The sequence below is a fragment of the Podarcis melisellensis genome (genome assembly GCF_964234715.1).
Source record: "Podarcis melisellensis genome assembly, chromosome: 8".
In the NCBI taxonomy this organism is placed as follows: domain Eukaryota; kingdom Metazoa; phylum Chordata; class Lepidosauria; order Squamata; family Lacertidae; genus Podarcis; species Podarcis melisellensis.
In genome coordinates, this window is record NC_138540.1 from 4,382,693 (window position 1) to 4,404,275 (window position 21,583).

General features: G+C 45.7%; 1 protein-coding gene across 2 annotated transcripts in view; it reads left to right on the forward strand.

Annotated features, from left to right (window-relative positions):
- The first annotated feature begins 789 nt into the window (after positions 1–789).
- LOC309375552 (tetraspanin-15-like) overlaps positions 790–21,583 on the forward strand; it is an 85,796-nt gene continuing 65,002 nt past the window's right edge. For both annotated transcript variants that reach the window (XM_081921371.1, XM_081921372.1), the window contains exons 1-2: positions 790–957; positions 20,885–21,070. In XM_081921371.1, the coding sequence (XP_081777497.1) occupies positions 874–957; positions 20,885–21,070 (270 nt within the window). In that variant the 5' untranslated portion in view covers positions 790–873. The remainder of the gene's footprint in view (positions 958–20,884; positions 21,071–21,583) is intronic.

Sequence of the window (21,583 nt, forward strand, 5' to 3'; positions counted from 1 at the left end):
AAATGACACTGAGCTTTAAGGATCATGGTCTGACTGGCTAGAAGGCAGCTTCTTATGTAACTATGAACCCAGGAAATATGTGCTGGTCTTTGAAACAGATTGAGCAAGGCAAAGAAAAACGTTGCACGGATAGAAGTAAATGAAAGATATCAGATTCAATTTATTGGAAGGCCAATCTCATTCCAGAGCGTATGCAAAACACGGGGGACAAAAGTGCAAATAGGAAGATGTGACTGTTCTAGCACAGACTTTTTGCAACCATCTTCAACTGATACACTGTATTCACCTGCTGCTTGGAGATAATTCTGTGGCCTTCTAGTGGGAATATTCCCATCAGGAAGGAACATAGCTAACACCATCCCTGACAGCCTCCCAGTAAAGGCCCTTTGCTCTATGGAGCCATTCACATTCAGACATTTTTCTCTGGACATCTACACGTGAAGTGCAGAGCGCGTCACAAATTTGCGCCTGCCAGCAGAACCCGCATAAAAGAGTAGCTGCAACACTGTTGTGGTGGTGTCAAAATTGAAATGCTAAACGCAGGCAGCCCGCGAAAGTTCCAGAGGGCACAAAACACAACCTGATTTTGGTGTGTGCTTCCGGTCCTTCTCCCTCTGCGCCTATTTGGGCGGGTAGCGCCGACACAGCGCCTTCAGGGCCAAGCGCGCAAGGGAGCCCCGGGACCCGCCGCGCCGGGCCCTTTAATTGCTTTCACTTTTGCGGGGCGGAAGTGGGCGGGGCGCGCGGCTGGCGAGGCGAAAGAGAAAGTGGCGCGGCAGGTGCGGGAGGGGGGGGGCGACCCAGGTCCCCTTCCCGGCTGGATGGAGGCGCGCCGCTGGCCGGCCTCCCCCGGAAAGGCGCGCCGGCGGAGCCATGGGCGGCGAGGGCTGGCGAGACTCGCTGCTCTACTACTACTGCCTCAAGTTCGCGCTCTCGGCGTACGCCACCCTCTTCTCGGTAGGTGACTCGGCGCCGGGCTCCGGGCGGCTCTCGCCCTCCTCCTCCTCCTCCTCCGCCGCCGCCTCGTGGCTCCCCAGGGCGGGGACCAAGCCCAGTCCTTTGTCTCGGGCAGGCCGCTCCTCCATTGCAGCCTGCAGCGCGGGGGGGGGGGGCTTTGCTGTATATGCGCCCCCCTTGCCGCCGCCTCTCAGCCCCCGGGGGTTGGGTTTCTGGTCTCTGCATCTTCCAGCATCGCCTTTGCGGCCTCTGGCGCCGCTGCTCCCCCCTCGGCCCCCGCCGTGTGGGAGCGGAAGAAAAGAAGCGGCCTCAGACCGCCCGCAGCCAGTGCCTTCCCACGGCTGGCTTGGAAGCCGCGTTGATTTTCTCTGTTCTTTAGAATTATATACTGTGGGGTTGTTTTGCAGACAAGAATAAAACGATAACATTATTGGTAGGAACGGTTGGCAGCCATTTGAAACCTTTTTAAAAGATCAGAATCAGCAATAAACTGAAGCAGAAATATGTTCACGTTCTGTGTTATTGGCGAAATCCCCTCCTGCCATGAAACTCGCTTTGGGCCAGTCACTCCCTGCCCACCTCACAGGGTTGTTGTGAGGATAAAATGGGAGGAGGAGAATTAAGTATCACCAGTTTGAGTTCTTTATGAGAAAGGTATAAACAGGAATGTTTTGGGCGGCTGCATTTACACGACATCAGCCACAATCCAGAAGGATCCTGTTGCTTCTTGGGAAATACGGCTGCCTGATGTGGTCTCTCTTCAACCCCCCCCCCCCCCAAAAAAAAACCCCAGGTGCAATCTAACTAGAAAACTGTATGTGGAAAAAGCAGTACAGTGGTACCTCAGGTTAAGTACTTAATTTGTTCCCGAGGTCCGTTCTTAACCTGAAACTGTTCTTAACCTGAAGCACCACTTTAGCTAATGGGGCCTCCAGCTGCCGCCGCTGCACAATTTCTGTTCTCATCCTGAAGCAAAGTTCTTAACCCGAAGTAATATTTCTGGGTTAGCGGAGTCTGTAACCTGAAGTGTATGTAACCTGAGGTACCACTGTAATCTGAACATACCCTAACAGCTGTCCTGTTATGCTTATTGAATAGGATTTGGGGGGGTGGGCATGTTGCAAGGGCAGGGGAACCAAAAAGCTCATGTGCACCCAGTGAATACTTGCCCACTCCTTGTCTGATGTGAACAGTGCCATGCAGATGCGGCTTGAAGCACAGGAGGAGGAAATAACCTCCCTGCATATCAAGACGCTGATGTGAACACCCCAAAGTGGACCACTGGGTGTGTTTAGCACAGCACTGTCCACACTCGCTGGAAGTGGCGCTACTTGTATTCCAGCCCTCCCTGTGAAGTGTAGGCACCTTCTGCATGCTCGACCTCTGCATTCTGACCCTTCCTTTATTATACACATATACAGTCATACCTCAGGATGAATACGCTTCAAGTTAAGCATTTTCGGGTTGTGCTCCGCGGTGACCCAGAAGTAACGGAGTGCGTTACTTCCGGGTTTCTCTGCTTGTGCATGCGCAGACGCTCAAAATGATGTCATGCGCGGAAGCGGCGAAATGCCGCACACGCAGACGTACAGTCGTGTGTTACGTTCGCTTCAGGATGCAAACGGGGCTCTGGAATGGATCCCTTTCACATCCAGAGGTACCACCGTACTGGTGTGTGCATATATTCCTGCAACTCAGGATAACCCTGCATGTCCACAAAAAATGTATTTTGTAATAAATGAGTTACTCATTGATCTGCTGGCTACAGTTTCACCCCCTTCACTAACACATTTTCCCAGCTCATTATAAGGAAAGCTGCTTATTTTTATTTTTATTTATTTAATGTACTTTCTAATTCGCCTTTCATCACCATGTGATATCAGAGAGGGTACCATAATAAAATGCACCAATGTAATCTCCAGTAAAAATGCAGTTTGGTCATGACTCAGATCTCCAGGTCCCCACACAGGTAAACAAAAAACCCCAGTCAAGGCTGGCAGGAAGAAGCTTAGACTGATTCTTAGGCAGTTGAGCCTCTGACTGAACATGTGTGCACTTGTGGGAGAACAGCCCCACCTTGTCTAGGGAACTGTAATTAAAACAATGGTGTAACTACCAGTTCCTCTTCAGACAATACATAAATAACTTGTGGAATTTGCCGCCTTAAGCTGTGTTGATGGCCACTGGCTTAGAGAGCTTGAAAAAGTTTTTAAATTCATGGGGCTTTTTGCTAAAAGGAACTGTGTACAGGGGCAGTATCCTGAGTACCAGTTGTTGGGGAAGAACGACAGACTGGCTGAGAAAATCATGCCTAACTTTGTGTGTGTTCAGACCATACTGCAACATTTGAGTTTTGCTTCACGTAATGCAAATCGGAGTCCAGTCCCTAAGGTGGTTGGATGGTGTCTTGTTCACCTCCTTCTGGCAACTGGAGCTATCAAAGGAAGGGAATTTTCTTTGCCAGAGATTTTGGTAAAGAAAGTCCAGGATCTAATTTGCACTCGAATTTTACCAAGGTTTGCCCCCGGTCAGAGGTGGAGCTAGCTGCTCCGGCACCCAGAGTGGCATGCACTCTGGGGGCAGGACTAGCTGCCCGTGGAGGTGGGGCAAGCGGCCCAGGGATGCAGGGGCGTGTCCTGGGGGTGCGCCAACCGCTGCGAGCCTCCTGGGGGTGCGCCAATAGAGGCAAGTGTTGGGGGTGGGGTGGCGATGTCACTCCACCTCGGGGATGGCACCTGGGGTGGACCATACCCACCGCACCCACCTTTCTCTGCCTCTGCCCCTGGTGTCAGTTTCAATGCCAGGGCAAAGGATAAATGGCCTCTGATCAGGTGTGGAGTGCATTTTCCTCCTCACTGAACATAAGAACATAAACAAGCCAAGAGCTTATCTAGTCCAGCACCCTGTTCTCATGGTGGCTAACCAGGTACCTGTGGGAAACCCACAAGCAGGACCCAAGCACTGTCCCCTCTTGTGGTTTTGGAAGCATTCCTTCCTCCATCTGTGGGAACAGAGCATAGTCATCCCGGCTTCAGCCACGGATAGCCCTTAAAGCCATTTAAGTTGGTGGCCATCCTGAGGGAGTGAGCTCTATAGTTTAACTCTGTGCTGCGTGAAGGAGAACTTGGTTGTATCTGCCCTGAATGTCCCAACGTTCAGCTTTGTTGGATGTCCCAGATTTCTAGTGTTGCAAGAGTGGGAGCAGAACTTTGCTCTCTCCACTTTCTCCATGCCATGCATAGTTTTAAAAACTTATTTCATGTCACCTCTTACTCACCTTTTCTCTAAAGTGTCCCAAATGCTTCAACCTTTCTTCATTGGGGAGTCCTCTTCCTCCTTTTGGTTGCCCTTTGCTGATTGCCCTATGGATGAGGGCTGCACATCAGGGATTCCAGATGGAGAAGGGTCATGGCTCCCCATAGGTTTGAGCCCCTTTCCTCCTCCTCCTCCTTGGCGATCCCTCGTAGCCGAGTAAGATTGTCTTCCATAAACACGGTTTTAACAATGAGTCTGTAAGTGACTGTGGAGGCCAATTCTGGATCCACACATCCTTCCACAGTGGGGACATCACATCTTCCTTTGTCTGATGGGTCTGGTAGGGCTGAAGAGGCAGGGAGGCGAATCTGTCAAGAGGTGCTGAGCAAGCTTGTTTCCTTCAGAAGCTGTTGAGGCTCATCACCTCCTTGGCTTCTGGACTGGAAGGTGGACCTGCCCTCCCTGCTTTTTTCCTGCTAGTTTAACTGCCCCACCTTTGCAAGGTTGGTGTAATTCAGGCAGCCTGGTGCCCCTCAGATGCTTTGGATTATGACTCCCATTAACTCCAGCCACCATGGGTACAAATTGAGGAAGCGAGCATTTTGGAAGGCGGAGAGGCTAGTCTTTCTCCCTGACCTGCTTGTCTCATACAGATGAGCATAAGAGCACTAGAAGAGCCCACTCAGGCCAGTGCTCTATTCCCACAGTCAACCAGATGCCCATGGGATGCCCACAAGCAGAATGTACCCAAACACGCATTTGTTCCCCTGCAAACTGAAGTGGTTCAGTCCAGAGGCGGCTTCATGCCTGCCAGCTGATCACAAACTTCAGTTATAAATCAGTCCACTGCTGGTTGAGACTGTAAAAACTTTGGAGGTGAGCTGGTAGCTGTATGTAGAGTAACTAGTGTCGTGCCCTCCTTGTCAAGAAGGCTGCCTCTGAACATTTCTCTGTAAATTGCAAGTCTCTTGTTTCTTGCAAGAGTGAGGTATTCTTCGGAAGCTCGCTGTTCAGTAAAACCAGCTGCATGCCGTTATTCATGTCACTGCTTGATATGGCTGGGTGACAAAGAAGCTTTTGTTAATAGTACAAAGCTTAATAGTATGACAGGCTTGTCTGCATGAACTTCATGAAAGGATGCGGGTAAGGAGTGGAACAGAAGCCTTTGAGTAAATGCTGTACTTCTTTGTGATCGCTCCTAATAATTCTACTTGTACCTTGAGCTGTAGTTGAATGTTGAAATCTGCTCCATGAGGAATGTATTGCCTCAAGAGAAAATTCTAGTCAGGTCCCATTCAATCTTATTGAATCCTTTAGTAGAAGTAAATGAGAATGATGTTGTACCACTGATACATGGGCCTGTTTCACTGCCTGATTGGTTACCTGCAGAAGCTATCTGTACTTCGGAACGTGTCAAGGTGCCTTTTCTCTCTCAACTGGCTTTGTAACATTCACATTCTGTTGGTTCCTGAATAATGGCATGGATCTGCTTTATTGGACAAAGTGATTCTGAGGATTCAGTGTGGTGAGAAACTGCAACAGAGAAGTATTTAGAACCTAGGTGGCTGCTGCTGTTTAGTCGTATAGTCATGTCCGACTCTTTGTGACCCCCTGGACCAGAGCACGCCAGGCACTCCTGTCTTCCACTGCCTCCCGCAGTTTGGTCAAACTCACGCTGGTAGCTTCAAGAACACTGTCCCACCATCTCGTCCTCTGTCGTCCCCTTCTCCTTGTGCCCTCCATCTTTCCCAACATCAGGGTCTTTTCCAGGGAGTCTTCTCTTCTCATGAGGTAGCCAAAGTATTGGAGCCTCAGCTTCAGGATTTGTCCTTCCAGTGAGAACTCAGTGCTGGTTTCCCTAAGAATGGATAGGTTTCATCTTCTTGCCATCCATGGGACTCTCAAGAGTCTCCTCCAGCACCATAATTCAAAGGCATCAATTCTTCGGCGATCGGCCTTCTTTATGGTCCAGCTCTCGCTTCCATACATAACTACTGGGAAAACCCAGTAGTTTTACTTTAACTATACGTACCTTTGTCGGCAAGGTGATGTCTCTGCTTTTTAAGATGCTGTCTAGGTTTGTCATTGCTTTTCTCCCAAGAAGCAGGCGTCTTTTAATTTCATGACTGCTGTCACCACCTGCAGTGATCGTGGAGCCCAAGAAAGTAAAATCTCTCACTGCCTCCATTTCTTCCCCTTCTGTTTGCCAGGAGGTGATGGGCCCAGTGGCCATGATCTTCGTTTTTTTGATGTTGAGCTTCAGACCATATTTTGCGCTCTCCTCTTTCACCCTCATTAAAAGGTTCTTTAATTCCTCCTCACTTCCTGCCATCAAGGTTGTGTCATCTGCATATCTGAGGTTGTTGATATTTCTTCCAGCAATCTTAATTCCGGCTTCGGATTCATCCAGCCCAGCCTTTCGCATGATGAATTCTGCATATAAGTTAAATAAGCAGGGAGACAATATACAGCTTTGCCGTACTCCTTTCCCAATTTTGAACCAATCAGTTGTTCCATACTGCTGCTGCTGCTCTCTGTTCTGCAGGTGGTTTGCACAGTGGTTTTGAGCAGTTCAGCATGGTCAGTGGGGCACTGTTGCACAGAGAACTTCATTTGCATTCTGTTACCTTGGAATTTCATTTTCCTGGTGATTGTTGTCTGTGTGCAGTTGACAGGACAGTGAAAAGGATCTTTTCGGAGGATACGATGGGTTTCTTGCTTCCCTCTTCTGTTTAAATATAATAAGCACAACCAGCAGAAAGTGAAATTCTACACTATATAAATTTAATCAATTAGTAAGCATCTATAGTGTGAATATTAGGCAAAATATAATTTAGCATTCTGAAACTTTCAATCCATAATGCCTATAAGTGGGCCAGCGATCCCAATGGACATTAATATTGTTTACATCTCATAGAATCACCCTAATTATCATAGGTACTTTCAGTAATGGCTTTTCCCCCTAAGAGCTCTATGTACTTAAGATGCTTATCCATCCAGCAAACCTGTAGGTCAGCGTCATCATCACCCTCTGTAGAGTTGAGGCCGAGATGGTTTGCAGTGCTTGAGGCCACCAGTGAATGGACTTGTGTGTAAGTCCATTTGTTTCCTATAACTCCCCATTGGAATTTCCCAACAGCTCAGAAGAAGAAGAGGAGGAGTTTGGATTTGATATCCCGCCTTTCACTCCCTTTAAGGAGTCTCAAAGCAGCTAACATTCTCCTTTCCCTTCCTCCCCCACAACAAACACTCTGTGAGGTGAGTGGGGCTGAGAGACTTCAGAGAAGTGTGACTGGCCCAAGGTCACCCAGCAGCTGCATGTGGAGGAGTGGAGACGCGAACCCGGTTCCCCAGATTGCGAGACTACCGCTCTTAACCTCTACACCACACTTGCTCTCCACACTGGCTACACCACACTGGCTCAGGAGCTTTCCTAGCTGTGGCACCAGCTCTGTTTTCACCTCTGTTTCACTTTTGTCATTCAAACCACCAGTCAAGAAATAGCCAAGTGTGTGTTAGCCAAAACTTCACGGCCATGGTTGTGCAATAGGCAAACCAAGGTGGGCAAGATCTGCTCAGCAGCTTCTGTGGGTGGTGCAGGATTCTGGTTACAACAAGTGGTTTGTCCGGGTCCAGGTTACATTGTGGAGGTAACCAGGAGCCACAGATAAGGGATCAGGAACATCAAGCAGAGTCAAAAGTTGGTCAAGTGCACCATATTTAACAAACAAGTCTCTGTAGCTGCGATATTACCTAAAACCCACACAGCTTGTTCATGGAGGTGCACCTGTGAAGAAGCCAGCAGTCAATGTTCCGCTATCTACTACAGCTGGTGTCTGTTCAGATGTGCCAGAGGCAACGCTGGCTAGTGTCCAAACAGATTCATATTGATTCTCTATCCCAGCAAACCCAGCGTGAAAAATGCTTTAAAGCTGTCTGCCTTGCTGGGGTGTGTGTGTGTGTGTCAGCACGCTGGCTCATGCAGGGGCAGTTCCAAAGGGGCAGTTTGTGTATATGTATATTCGTTTCTGCATATATGGCATATATGGTTCTTGGACAGAACCGTTGCCTAAGATGTGACTGTGCAGCACGATTGCTAACTGGTGTGGCAAAGTGGAAGGCCAAACTTAAGACTGGAAGAGTGAGAAATTGAAAATGACATGTTTGCTCATCCCTAGGAAGGGGTAAGGTTTTATGCAGGGTGGATAAAAATCAATGATTTTTTAGAAACTAAAAACAAAAAAAAATCAGATTTTTAAATTTAAATCAGATTTTTTAAAATTTTAATTGGATTTTTAAAATAAAATGCTTTTGGAAGGAAAATCTTTCTAAAGATAGTTTTCTATTTAAGTTACATTATACCTCAAAGGCTATTCATCAGGAAATAAGGATTTATTTTACGTTTTTCATGTGTGCTAAAACTCAGTCTAAGGTTTTTTTTAAAAAAAACAACCCGTTTAATCACATCAGTTAACAAATATGCATACATATGCTATAATGTTTTTGTTTTAGTTAAATAAATTGTTTATATTGTTATTAAGGAAATGATTATTTTTCTCCTTCCAACAAAGCACATCAGAAAAGTTGTCCAAATACAAACAGTTAACTTATTACACCTTACAATAATTTCATAATTATCTGTCTATGTATTTCTAACAGTATAGCCAAATCAGTAATTTTTGATATAACTGTAGAAACTACTCTGAAAATTCATTATTCCAAAAATGAAACCTTGATCTGGTTGTAAATATTAAGATTATACCAACAAGAACAAGTCTTTCTGTAAAAAAAGAAAGACAAAGATTTAAATCAAGTCTTACTGACTAGTGATTTAAATTGTGATTTAAATCGATTTGATTTAAATCAAATCCACCCTGGTTTTATTATTATTAAGGAGGAGAGGAATGACCCCATGCAGGTGCTGTGGGAAGGAACTTGTTTGCTTTCTCCTCTTCACAGATGACTGTTGCTGATTATAATATAGTGCTGCTTAATTCTTGGGTTAGGGTTAGGAAAACTTTGGGCAGGCCTGTAGCATTCAAGAAGAGGACTTTCCTGTGAGGCAGTGGATCCACTTGTGTTCGCTGGCAACTTTAAGCTGCAGCATTTCCAATGAGTGGAGGTGCCTGGAGAGCAAACCTTCCTGCCCCTTGTCTTAATTGCTGCTGCTTGAAAGCAAGGAAGGTGGCTAAAGAGCTTGTGAGTGGTTGTCAGGAAAGGCTTTTAAAAAACCATTTGAGATTGCCAGAGTTAAATACTGAGGGTGAGGGAGAATGCATGTGCGCACATGTGTATTCAGAAAGAAATATAGGCAATCCATCAAACTGGGAAGCTGAGAACGTGGAAAGTTCACTTCACTACCCCCAGCCCTGGTCTCATCTGTACAGAGCTCTGCAAGGTTGGTTTGCATTTCCTTCAAGAATGCAGCAAAACAGCTGTAGTGGCTGCATATGTGTTGTGTTGTGGCCTAGAGACTGAACTGTGAACCAGGAAGTTGCTTGGAATGGAAGGTAATTGGAGCAAAAGGCATTTGAACATAATTCTACTCTTAACAGCTGTATCAGCTACATATGAGCTACCGCATTGTGTTAGCTCTGTTGATATTAATGGTCGGAAGTCATCAAGCTGTTGTTTTCCCACTGGCCTATGAGGCAGGCAGAAATTCAGCAGATATATCTCTTGTTTCTGACCTTGAGGCAGAAAAGCTTCACCTGCTGAATCAGCTGCCTGCCATGCAGCTAGGTAAGAGCAAGGACCCCTGACAGCAAAAAAATCCATCTTATCTTCTCCTCTTCTCCATCCCTGGCACACAATGCTTGGTTATCATGCATTTAAAATGGTATGTACAGTTTAATTTTACTTGAGTGATTTTCAGTAGCAACTGTGAAGTTTGGGTTAGTCAACTTTTTAGTGACTTTAACAGTGTTTTTTTAAAAATGTTTGTATGATTCTGAATTCTGGGCTTTTGGATAAGCCTTGCAGTTGTGTTTTATTTTTATTTATAAAATTATTTATGTGCCACCGTTGGGTGGGCATAGGCCTCCAAAGATGGCTGTCAATATCATAGAAACACAACAGATGCAATCAAAACTTGAGAACGACAAGCAGCAACATCAGCAGCTCAGGTTGCTAAACAGGATGGCTTTCCAGAACCAGGTAAATGTTGATTGGTTAATTCCATAGACGTTGCCATTTTGCGACAAGGGAAATTGAAACCTGCTGCAGGCCTGCATCTTGTCATGAATGTGATATATCTCCTGCCTTGGAAGGCTGCTGCAACTTCTGTTCGCAATACATAAAAGAAGATCTCTGTGCAACTGCTGTGCAATTATGGAGGGTTTACTGGCAAACTTTTATGAGGAGTAGTATAATGGAGTGTGTGCCGGGAGAAGCAACATCTTCCAAATCGTTCTTCTGACAGCCGAGCACTAATTAAATTCACATCGTAGAAAAGTTCCGCTGTAGAAAATCTAAGGCAGGGAGGAGGTTTGTGGGAAACGAAGCAAGCCAGCCCCAGCTATGAGCTTCAGAGTCATTTTCTTCTCATTGTGTTTTCATTTGGCCCTCCCTCCAAGGTGCTTCAGAGTGGATGGGTTGGGGATCCCAGTCAGTCTTGCCTTCACAATGACCCTGTGCAGGAAACATGGCTGAGGAGGCCTGTCTGTCCCAAGGCCACATAGTGAGCTTCGTGGCTGAGGTGAGATGTGATCCTTGGACCCCCTGGCCCTCGTTGAATACCCCAGCCTAGACATCCACAATCAGACGTGGAGGCTGCCTTGCCCCAAGGTCACCAGAGCCCCATGCCATTTGGTCTGGACTGAGCCATTAAGTTTTTCCGTTTGCTTTTCCTCGTCCAACCCAAAGCAGCCACCAGATTGAACGCTTAGTGGAGATTGAAATTGACTTTATTGTCACTTGTACAACTTGTATACAGTGAGATTACACGAGCTCCCCCCCCCCTCAGCTCTCTTAGTCTTAATTCCCCTTGTTTACTGACGCACACCCACCAAACCCGAAAGTCAGTAGCCCCGTTGTTATCTTTTCATTCAGCAGCCTAACAGCCCACGGAGAGAAGCTGTTCTTTACCCTGTTGGTGTGACTAATCCTGCTTCTATATCTTCTGCCTGAGGGCAGGAGATCAAGAAAGTGCCGGCCAGGGTGTGACTCATCCCTGAGAATTTTCCTCACTCTCCTGAGGCAACGTTCTTCCGCTATTTCATCCAGCGGATTCACGGGACAGCCCATAATATCCTGTGTAGTATTCATCACCCTCTGTAAGCACTTCCAGCAGTTGGTGTCAAACCAGTGTACCACACCGTGATGCAGTATGAAAGGACACCTTCTATTGTGGACCGGTAGAAGGAGGTCATCAAATGTTGATTGACATCATTCTTCCGCAGTACTCTGAGGAGATGGAGTCTCTGTTGGGCTTTCTTAATTACCTGGGTTGTATTTATTTTCCAAGTAAGGTCTTCACTGAGCTAAACTCCTAGTAATTTCCTCCTCCAACCCAAAGCAGCCACCAGATTGGACGCCTAGTGGAGATGTGGCAGATAGGTGGCCTCTCCATCCTGGCAGCAGCACCCACCCTCAAGCCTAGCTTGGGTCCGAGTTACAGCCATTGTGGCCTTGTTCAGGTGTTTGCCTGAACACCCAGCAGCTTAAAGTGGGGTGACAGTTTGGGGCCATGTCTCCCCAACCCATCTGCATGTCAAGAGTCATCTTCAGACCTTTGCATATTTAGCACAGAAGTCTGCAGGGGCTTCTAGGCACATTTGGCATGTGGAAGCTTCCCTGTGGTTCCTGACGTTGAGGAGGCTTCATGGTTCATTTTGTGCTGAACAGGTAAAGAGATATTTCCATGCACAAGGGAATTTGAATCATAGAATTGTGGAGACCACAAGGGCCATTTAGTCCCACCTCCTGCAGGAAGATGGCCATCCAATTTCTGCTTCAAAACTTCCAATGAAGGAAAATCCACCACCTTCCAAGGGAGCCTGTTCCACTGTCAAACAGCTTTTACGGTCAGAAAGTTCTTCCTAATGTCTGGTAGGAATTTCCTTTCTTGTCATTTGAATCCATTGGTTTGGGTCCTACCATCTGCAGCAGCAGAGAACAAGCGTGCTCCATCTTCCATGGGACAGCCCTTTAGATATTTGAAGAGGGCTATCATACTCCATCTTCTCCAGGCTAAACATCCCTAACTCCCTCAGTCGCTCCTCATGAGGCTTGGTTTCCAGACCCTTCATCAACATGGTCACGTTATAGGGCTGGGCGATACCTGGTTTTCCATATCACGATATATCACCAGATAAACCTCACAATATTTCGATATATCATGATGTTTGAAATAAGGCTGGAACTATGCAGAGGTGAATGTGGTAATGCCCTGGCAACTGCTATGGGTCTAACTAAAACTTCTGTAGGAGCTTAGAATTGGTTTACACATTCAGCAGACTAGGATGCTAGGATGCTCTGTGTCAGGTGAGAAGCGAGAAGAAACTTTTGCCATACATGGTTTTTTTGGGGGGGGGGTTTAAGCCTTGCAGGTAGAAAGGTAGTTTTTAACCCAGCCTCTTCCATTCTGTGTTAGATCTCCACTTGCAGGTAGTTCATATCTTGTTCTTCTTAAGGGGAATGTAAAAAAAAAAGTAACTTTGCCCATCTTCCACCTTCAGATTTAATTGGTGCAACTTTTTAGAATATATTGTGCTGCAGTTTATATAGATGAGGGCTCAGAGTTCTGAAAGAGACATTTTTGGGCCTACTTCTTTCAGCAGACCAGGCCAATCCAATGCTTCTGAACTTGCCTGCAGATTAGAATGCAGCTCCCAGCCAGATTGTGCACTTGCCTGGATTTGCCGTGCACTTTTGATGTGCAAAAAGGGTGCACACAAATGTATATTTCACATACACTTGTATGTGAAATGTGAAATGGGCTGGGGGGGGTGTATTCAAAATGCATACAAGTTAGATGTAGACTTTCTTTCTTTCTTTCTTTCTTTCTTTCTTTCTTTCTTTCTTTCTTTCTTTCTTTCTTTCTTTCTTTCTTGTCCTTTAAAATAAAACATGGACAGAACAGATGTAAGGCAGAGCACCAGCAAGGCTGAAATGGGATGGAGTTTCTGTGCAGCCACAGTCATTGCAGAGACGAGAGTCACATACCACATCCCAAGGTGTTTTAGTCTAGAGAAAACATTCTGAGAGATGCAAAGCATGGTGTCTGGTAGCCAAAATGAGAGCGAGAGAGAAAGAGAAAGCTGCCCATTTAATTAGGCATGGCCAGTTAATTGCTGCTGCTTGGGCAAAATAACTGACCTTTTAAAAATGGAATTAATCTGGCATCTGCTGGGCAGAAGACCATTTCATCCTTCCCTGTGGTATGTTATGTCGCTAATTGCTAACTATGATTTACTTAGCTGGCTTGTACTTGAATTAAAACGCAGCAGACGTGTGCAGTGCAGCAGAGTAAGGCACATCTCTCTTCAGAATGGGCCACGCAGGGATGTTCTCGTGCTCCTGTGTTAGCCTAGGCAAGGCCGACTTAGAGTACAATCATGGCAGGGAATGCTGTCCTTTTCTGGCACCTAATGTCTCCGAAAGATTCTTCTGCAGAAGTCCAGCTTATCTGTCTTTCTACACCCCTTGCAAGCCATTTCTAGTCAGGTGGGTAAACGTCATGGGGGGCAGGGAACAGTTGCCGCCCTAAACAAATCAAAATATCAACTGAGGTTCAGTCCACCCCCCAACAAAAATCCTGGCTACGCCTATGGTAAACATCCTGTTTGCATTTATTGCAGTGGTTCTGAAAGTGGGCTGTAGCGCCCTCTGGGGAGCATTGGGATTGCCTGGGGGGGGTGCTAGGAGTAGGCCTGGGCTATGCGCTGGCTGGGCCTGATGGGAGTTGTAGTCCAGCAATGTCTAGAGGGCACCACATTGGCAAAGGCTGCTCTGCTGGTTCAGTTTCTTGTGAGCAGAGAATACCAGAGATTTGTGGTGTTTTCATTTACCAGCAGACTTGTTGAGTAAGCCTGCCGTCAGGAGCCTCCCACCCTTATTCTTAGGAATACAGGAAGCTGCCTTAGTCAATCTCAGTATTGTCTACACAGCACAAAGCTTCCAACATTTCTCCAATGAAAATAGGGACGTCCGAAGGAAAAGTGGGACATTCCGGGGTGACTGTTCCTGGAAGTTAGGGACACCTGGAGGGTCTGCACTGGCTAGCTGGAGTTCTTCTGGTTTCTCCCAGCCCCACCTGAAGATGCTGGGGGTTAAATCTAGGGCCTTTCGTAGACAGAACAGATTCTCTCTCACTGCAGACACAGCTTGTAAAAAAACACCCTCTTATTTCTTCACTGGCCAGAATCCATTGTCAAACTGTTTCTTCTTGAGAGGCTGAACTGATAGTGAGGTGGGACTAGTCCTACTTGGCTACTTGCCTCTGTGGTTGCATCCAAACAACTGATTCACCCACTTTTGTTTGCACAAAATGTCTGAAGATGTTAAAGGACATCCACTGTTTCATTGAGTATACATTCTGCTTTGTTTTATGGTGAGCTCGTGTCCAGCCATTATCACCCCACACTTTCCAGTGTACTTTTCTGTCACTCTCCTTCCTGCAAAATGGAAGCAGGTTTGTTGTGCAAGAGCAAATCCACTTCAATTGCACGATGTGCATTTGTGGGTCCCGTCTGCAAATACTGACAGCCTACAAGAGTCCTGTGAGCCTCTGATAGCTAATCTTGTGACAGACACATGTTCACAAAGACTTTATTGGTGTTGACCTTCCTGGAGCAGATGATGTTCCAGGGCTTGTGAAATAGAGCAGGATTGTTAGAAATACTAGCCAAATTGTATACTAGATGCTGAGGGAGTGTTGGAATTTACTTTGAGGTTCTTTCTTGCAGTGCTTGTGGAAGCCTTAGAAAGCTGTTTGTCCAAATCTTTGTTTGCTTTGTTTGTTTCTTTGCTGGATTAAGATGGTTGAAAGGCAACCCATTTGCCCTTCTTCATTACCACAGTTCAGAGATGATAGACATAAAGTACATGGTTTTTTGACAGTGCACAGCACTTCAAAGCAAATTGCCAGTTTCAGTCAGATGTATGCAAGTGAAGGAGGCCAATTGTCGTCCATCAACTTAATCGCTATTGGGATGAGAGTCGAGAGCAAATGCTGTCGATGTAGCAAATGGAGAAAAGTCTTCCTCCAATGCTCCTGCCTTGAGAATCTTTTTATCCAAACCTCTCTCTCTCTCTCTCTCTCTCTCTCTCTCTCTCTCTCTCTCTCTCTCTGTGTGTGTGTGTGTGTGGATGTGATGAATTAATCAGTTTTTACCTACTTGAGCTTCATTTCAATTGAAGATGAGAAGAAAAGTGTAGTTAAGGTTGAGCTAAAGAAAGCAAGGAAGTAGTGACATTTCAGAAGGTACAATGAGGAAGAGAGAGAGAGGTGGTGCAATCCAGGTGCACTGGGAAGAGAGTTCTAGCTTATCCATGAAGGTCTGGTATTCACCCCAGACACCCCCAGCCCAGTTGCTCTTCTAGCTTCCTGGCCATCTCAAGAACACCCCACATGTTGCCTTCTGAGAGCCAAAATTAATTGATAGTATCTGCCCACCGGAAGAAAAGCCCTTTGCCCTCTTATGGTACCATAGTCTTCTTATGTGGGCTTGGTGCTCACGAGTGTACCTACAGAGCTACTCCTCTGTGAGCACTATGAGCCTAGCAGGGCAACAAGAGGGTGGTGGTGGGGTATTGTGCATCCCAGCATTCCTCCCAGGGCTTCAACAGCCAGCCACAAAAAGATCCAAAAGCCAAGTTCTGTGGAGCAGTTGCTAGTTCCAGTGCTAAACACTCAAGGAAGAGTTCAGAGGTCACTGAGGTGGAAACTTAGAACTGTGATTGTTAAGGAGGTTTTAATTGTTGCTCAATTTTCCTATGTGAACTGCTTTGAGAACTACTTCTTGAACAGAAATTTGTGGAACTTGCATTCTTTCCATCTACTATGCCTTTGAGAAAAGTGGGCAAATATCTGAAGTTCCCAAACATGTCTCCAATGCTACCATACATCTCAAAACTGGATTTGTAAGAATTGAGGCCACAGTATGGATCGCCACACTAAATTACTGGCTAAGACTATGCTTCGCCCCGTGTGGCCTTGCTCTCTTAACTATTAAAGATGGTTTCCAAGTGACATGTAAATGCACAGTGATAAACACAATGACAACTCTAGGCTTCACCTTGCAGATCCTACTCAACATGGGATATGAACAAGTAAAAAAAATTGTCTTGGCAGCTATGACATGCAACTTCTCTAATATCTGGGAGCCAGGTGATGGGTACAAACCAGGCAAGCCACCGTCTACTTCCTGAGTATGCATCTGATTCACTGCTGTGGGAAGCAGAGTGTTGGATCAAATGCATCCTTGAGGGTGACCGTGCCAGGCTTTAGAATAGCCTTCCCCAACCTGGTGCCCTCCAGAGGTTTTGGACTCTCTCTTCCCATCTGCCCCAGCCAGCATCTGGAGGGCACCAGGGAAGGCTGTTTAGAGCATCTTCCTGATAATTCAGGCTAGGACAAATGGGTAAGGCATGTGTGAGAAAAAAAATTCAGCTTCAGTTGGTGCCAACATACAGGGGTAGATTTAAGCAGACTTGGCAGATGTGCAGGCAACACATCAGATTGTAACAAATTGCTTCAAAATATGCCTTATTCAAGTCAAGAGAGGCCTATTATTCCAATAATGTTGGCTGTGGTAGAATTATTATTGTAAAGAACATTTTCTCAAAGACCAGCTTGATGTGTATGATCTCAGAGGAGTTAGTTCCATCCATTCCAAGTTTTCAGACAATCTTCCTTTTGTATTCTTGCTAATGAACAATTGTAGTTCCGTGCCTTTAACTGAAATGGGATAATGTTGGTGCTCCCAATGCAGGGCTTATCATAGAGCTCTCTCCAAGGTGCCCATCCCCAAGCAGGCTGTGTGAGTGTTTTGCAAGCACCTCACATTGTTTGCACTCCACTTAATATTTCCCAAATTCAAAAAGTTCTCTCATTGCTGTAAGTGACTGAGGGTCTCCCAGCACTGCCTTTGCAACTCTGGCACTCCAGGTTTAAAGCCATTACAGATTTGAGGGTTTCGGCAAGGGAGACAGAATAAGCCAGAAAAAGGGACGGAATGAAAAATGTGTCACACATTGCTGATGAAGCGGATGTCTGTCCTGAGTGCCAGTTGCAGTATCCAGGAGCTGGGGGTGTCCTGCCATCTCTTAAACTGGGCAATAATTTTTGCTTTGCTTTTGAGAACTGGGCAGCAGGTGAGCTGTGAATATGCCATGAATAAGAGTAATGTCTGTAGCCTTTTGGAAGCTAATTAACTGTTCTTTGTTCATCTCAATTTTTTTTTATTAAAACAATTACTTCATTAACCTTCTGGTTCATCCTTTTAAAATATTTTGTTTCCAACCTTGCTGGAACTCTTCCATGCTCAATGTTGCAGCTCCAATAAGTCACGCAAAGTCTTGAACAAAAAGCTAGCACAGATGCACATTAAGGCTGCAGGGTTGTTTGGACGGGTGGGCAGGTTCTTGCTGTGCAGTGTGACTCAGGTTTTACAGGAGAATGTCCCAGTGCAAATTGCGTTGAATGAGGTCTCTCCCTCTCTGCTGCCTCCTCTACTCCTGCAGCTGCTTGCCTTAAACAGCCGCTTTCTGGAGCCTCCCTTGCAGGGCCGATACCACTGGGAAGGGGGCTTCATCAGGATTGACACCCCCTTTCCCATTCATAAGTGTTGGTGCTGACCTTTAAAGCCCTAAACGGCCTTGTATACCTGAAGGAGCGTCTCCACCCCCATCATTCTGCTCGGACGCTGAGGTCCAGCGCCGAGGGCCTTCTAGTGGTTCCCTCATTGCGAGAAGCAAAGCTACAGGGAACCAGGCAGAAGGCCTTCTCGGTAGTGGCGCCCGCCCTGTGGAACGCCCTTCCAGCAGATGTCAAAGCGATAAACAACTAGCTGACATTCAGAAGACATCTTAAGGCAGCCCTGTTCAGGGAAGTTTTTAACGTGTGATATTTTACTGTATTTTTGGTTTCTATGGAAGCCGCCCAGAGTGGCTGGGGAGGCCCAGCCAGATGGGCGGGGTATAAATAATAAATTATTATTATTATAATAATGGCATCAGCCCTAATTGGGTATCCCTGTTTAGAAGTGGGGCAGAGCCTAGAGGCATTTAATGGAACTGTGCATCCAGCTTGACCCAAAAGATGCTTTGGTGCCTAGAAATTCCCAAGTGAGGCACTTTCCTCCTCCTGTGCCCCTCTATTTTTTTCCCCAGGTGGCCAAGCTAAAAATGACTTTGATTCCAGATAGTTCCCGGTAGCCCATCCCAGCTAAATCTCCATTGTCAGCCCCTGTAGCTTCGAGTTTCAGCCACACAGTCTCTAGCATTTAAAATATTTATTCATGCAACCTGGGGGGGGGGGAGCTTTCCAACATCTCCCCGAGATTCCCAAACAGACTGAGAGCGCCGAGGCAACTCAGTGGCACTTCAGGCCCTTTCTGCAACACCAGCTGCTTGTGGTGCCGAGGCAAAGGGCAAAGCAGCTGTCATCTTGTACCCCCGTAGCAGCCATGCTGGCAGGTGGGTACAAGGGAACCTGCATCGTCTCCGCAGTGAAACCAGCATGCCTAGTGGGTCCCTGCTTCCTCCTCCCTTCATGATGTTTCTGAACTAGGGTGGATAAAAATCAATGATTTTAAAAAGTATATTAAAAAATCAGATTTTTAAAATTTAAATCAGATTTCTTTTATTTAAATTGGATTTTTAAAATAAAATGCTTTTGGAGGGAAAATCTTTCTAAAGATAGTTTTCTATTTAAGTTACATTATAGTCCAAAGGCTATTCATCGGGAAATAAGGATTTGTTTTACGTTTTTCATGTGTGCTAAAACTCAAAGTTTTTTGTTTTTTTAAAACCGTTTAACCACATCAGTTAACAAACATGGATACATATGCTATAATGTTATTGTTTTAGTTAAATAAATTGTTTAAATTGTTATTAAGGAAATAATTATTTTTCTCCTTCAATAAAGTACAGCAGAAAAGTTGTCCAAATACAAACAGTTAACTTATCAAACCTCACAGTAATTTCATAATTATCTGTCTGTATTTCTAATAGTATAACCAAATCAGTAATTTTTGATATAACTGTAAAAACTACTCTGAAAATATATTATTCCAAAAATGAAACCTTGATCTGGTTGCAAATATTAAGATTATACCAACAAGAACGAGTCTTTCTGTAAAAAAAGAAAAGAAAAAGATTTAAATCAAGTCTTACTGACTAGTGATTTAAATCAAATCCACCCTGTTCTGAACCCTTTCTCTGCCTCCCTCTCTTGCTCTGTTTAGGCAGGTCAGGATGTAAAAGGAAGTGGAACTGCGCTGGGCAGCAAGAACAGCGAACTTGGCAATTTTGTCTTGGCTCCAGAACATGTACAGTTATGGGTTCCTCACCTCAAAATGAATAAGATGCATACTCAGGAAGTAGATGGTGGCTTGCCTGGTTTGTAACCATCACCTGGCTCCCAGATATTAGAGAAGTTGCCAAGACGATTTTTTTTACTTGTTCATATCCCATGTTGAGTAGGATCTGCAAGGTGAAGCCTAGAGTTGTCATTGTGTTTATCACTGTGCATTTACATGTCACTTGGAAACCATCTTTAATAGTTAAGAGAGCAAGGCCACACGGGGCGAAGCATAGTCTTAGCCAGTAATTTAGTGTGGCGATCCATACTGTGGCCTCAATTCTTACAAATCCAGTTTTGAGATGTATGGTAGCATTGGAGACATGTTTGGGAACTTCAGATATTTGCCCACTTTTCTCAAAGGCATAGTAGATGGAAAGAATGCAAGTTCCACAAATTTCCGTTCAAGAATTAGTTCTCAAAGCAGTTCACATAGGAAAAATGAGCAACAATTAAAACCTCCTTAACAATCACAGTTCTAAGTTTCCACCTCAGTGACCTCTGAACTCTTCCTTGAGTGTTTAGCACTGGAACTAGCAACTGCTCCACAGGGGATGTCACAACAATGATTTAGAATGGAGCCTGAGATGCAGGGAGACCTAATTATGGCATCACACAGGGGACGCTGAAACCTGAGACCCCAAGGTCTGCCACTGAGTTGGGAAAGGTTCGGAAAAGAGCAACCAAATGATCAAGAGGGTGGAAAGTCTCCCCTATGAGGAAGGGTTGCAGCATTTTTGGTTTTTAGGTTTAAAGACAAGGTGAATAAGGCAGCATGATAGAAGTTTATAAAATGATGCAGATAGAGCAAAGTTCTTCTTCCTCTCTCATAATGCTAGAAATCCAATGACGGTGAATGTTGGAAGATTTGGGACAGATAAAATAGACCTTATTGAACTCTGGAACTCACTCCCACAGGAGGCAGTGATGACCACCAACTTAGATGACTTTAAAAGAGGATTAGACAAACCTATGGAGGGCAAAGCTATCGATGGCTACTGGCCACAGTGGCTCTGCTCTGCCTCCTCAGTCAGACGCAGCGATGGCCTGATCCTGCAGACTCTTCTGATGTTCTTAATGGCATTCACTCCCAAAGCCCTGCAACCTTGTGACAGATGTTTCCCCTTCCTTCCTTCCTCTTTGCAGATCATTGGCCTCGTGATACTGTGCATTGGCATCTATGCCGAAGTGGAAAGGCAGAAGCACCGGACCCTGGAAGGGATCTTCCTTGCACCAGCGCTGATTCTCCTCCTCCTCGGCATAACAATGTTTGCTGTTTCCTTCATTGGGATGGTGGGCTCCCTCCGAGACAACCGGACGCTGCTGAAAACAGTAAGGCTGCTTCCCCACTTCCTCCACTCCTCGAACTCTTCCAGCTCCAAAATTCATAGAATCATAGAATTGCAGAGGTGGAAGGACCCCAAGGGTCATTCAGCCCAACCCACTGCAGTGCAGGAGTCACAGCTAAATAATTCCTGATGGCCATCCAACCTCTGCTTAAAAACCTCCAATGAAGGGGAGTCCACCACTTTCCATGGGATTCTGTTCCACTGCCAAACAGCTCTTGCCAACAGAAACTTCTTACTAAGGTTCAGTCAGAATCTCCCTTCTGTCATTTGAATCCATTGGTTTGGGTCCTCCCCTCTGGAGCAGCAGAAAACTAGCTGGCGCTCTCTCCCAAGTAACAGCCCTTCAGAAATTTCATGGTGGCTGCCATCTCAGTCTTCTCCAGACTAAACATATCCAACTCCCTCAACAGTTAGTAGTTCTCGAGGTGTTGAGAATTTACTACTGCTCCTTCCCTCTGATATATGGCAGTTTTGTGGGCACAGAGAGGGTCTGCAT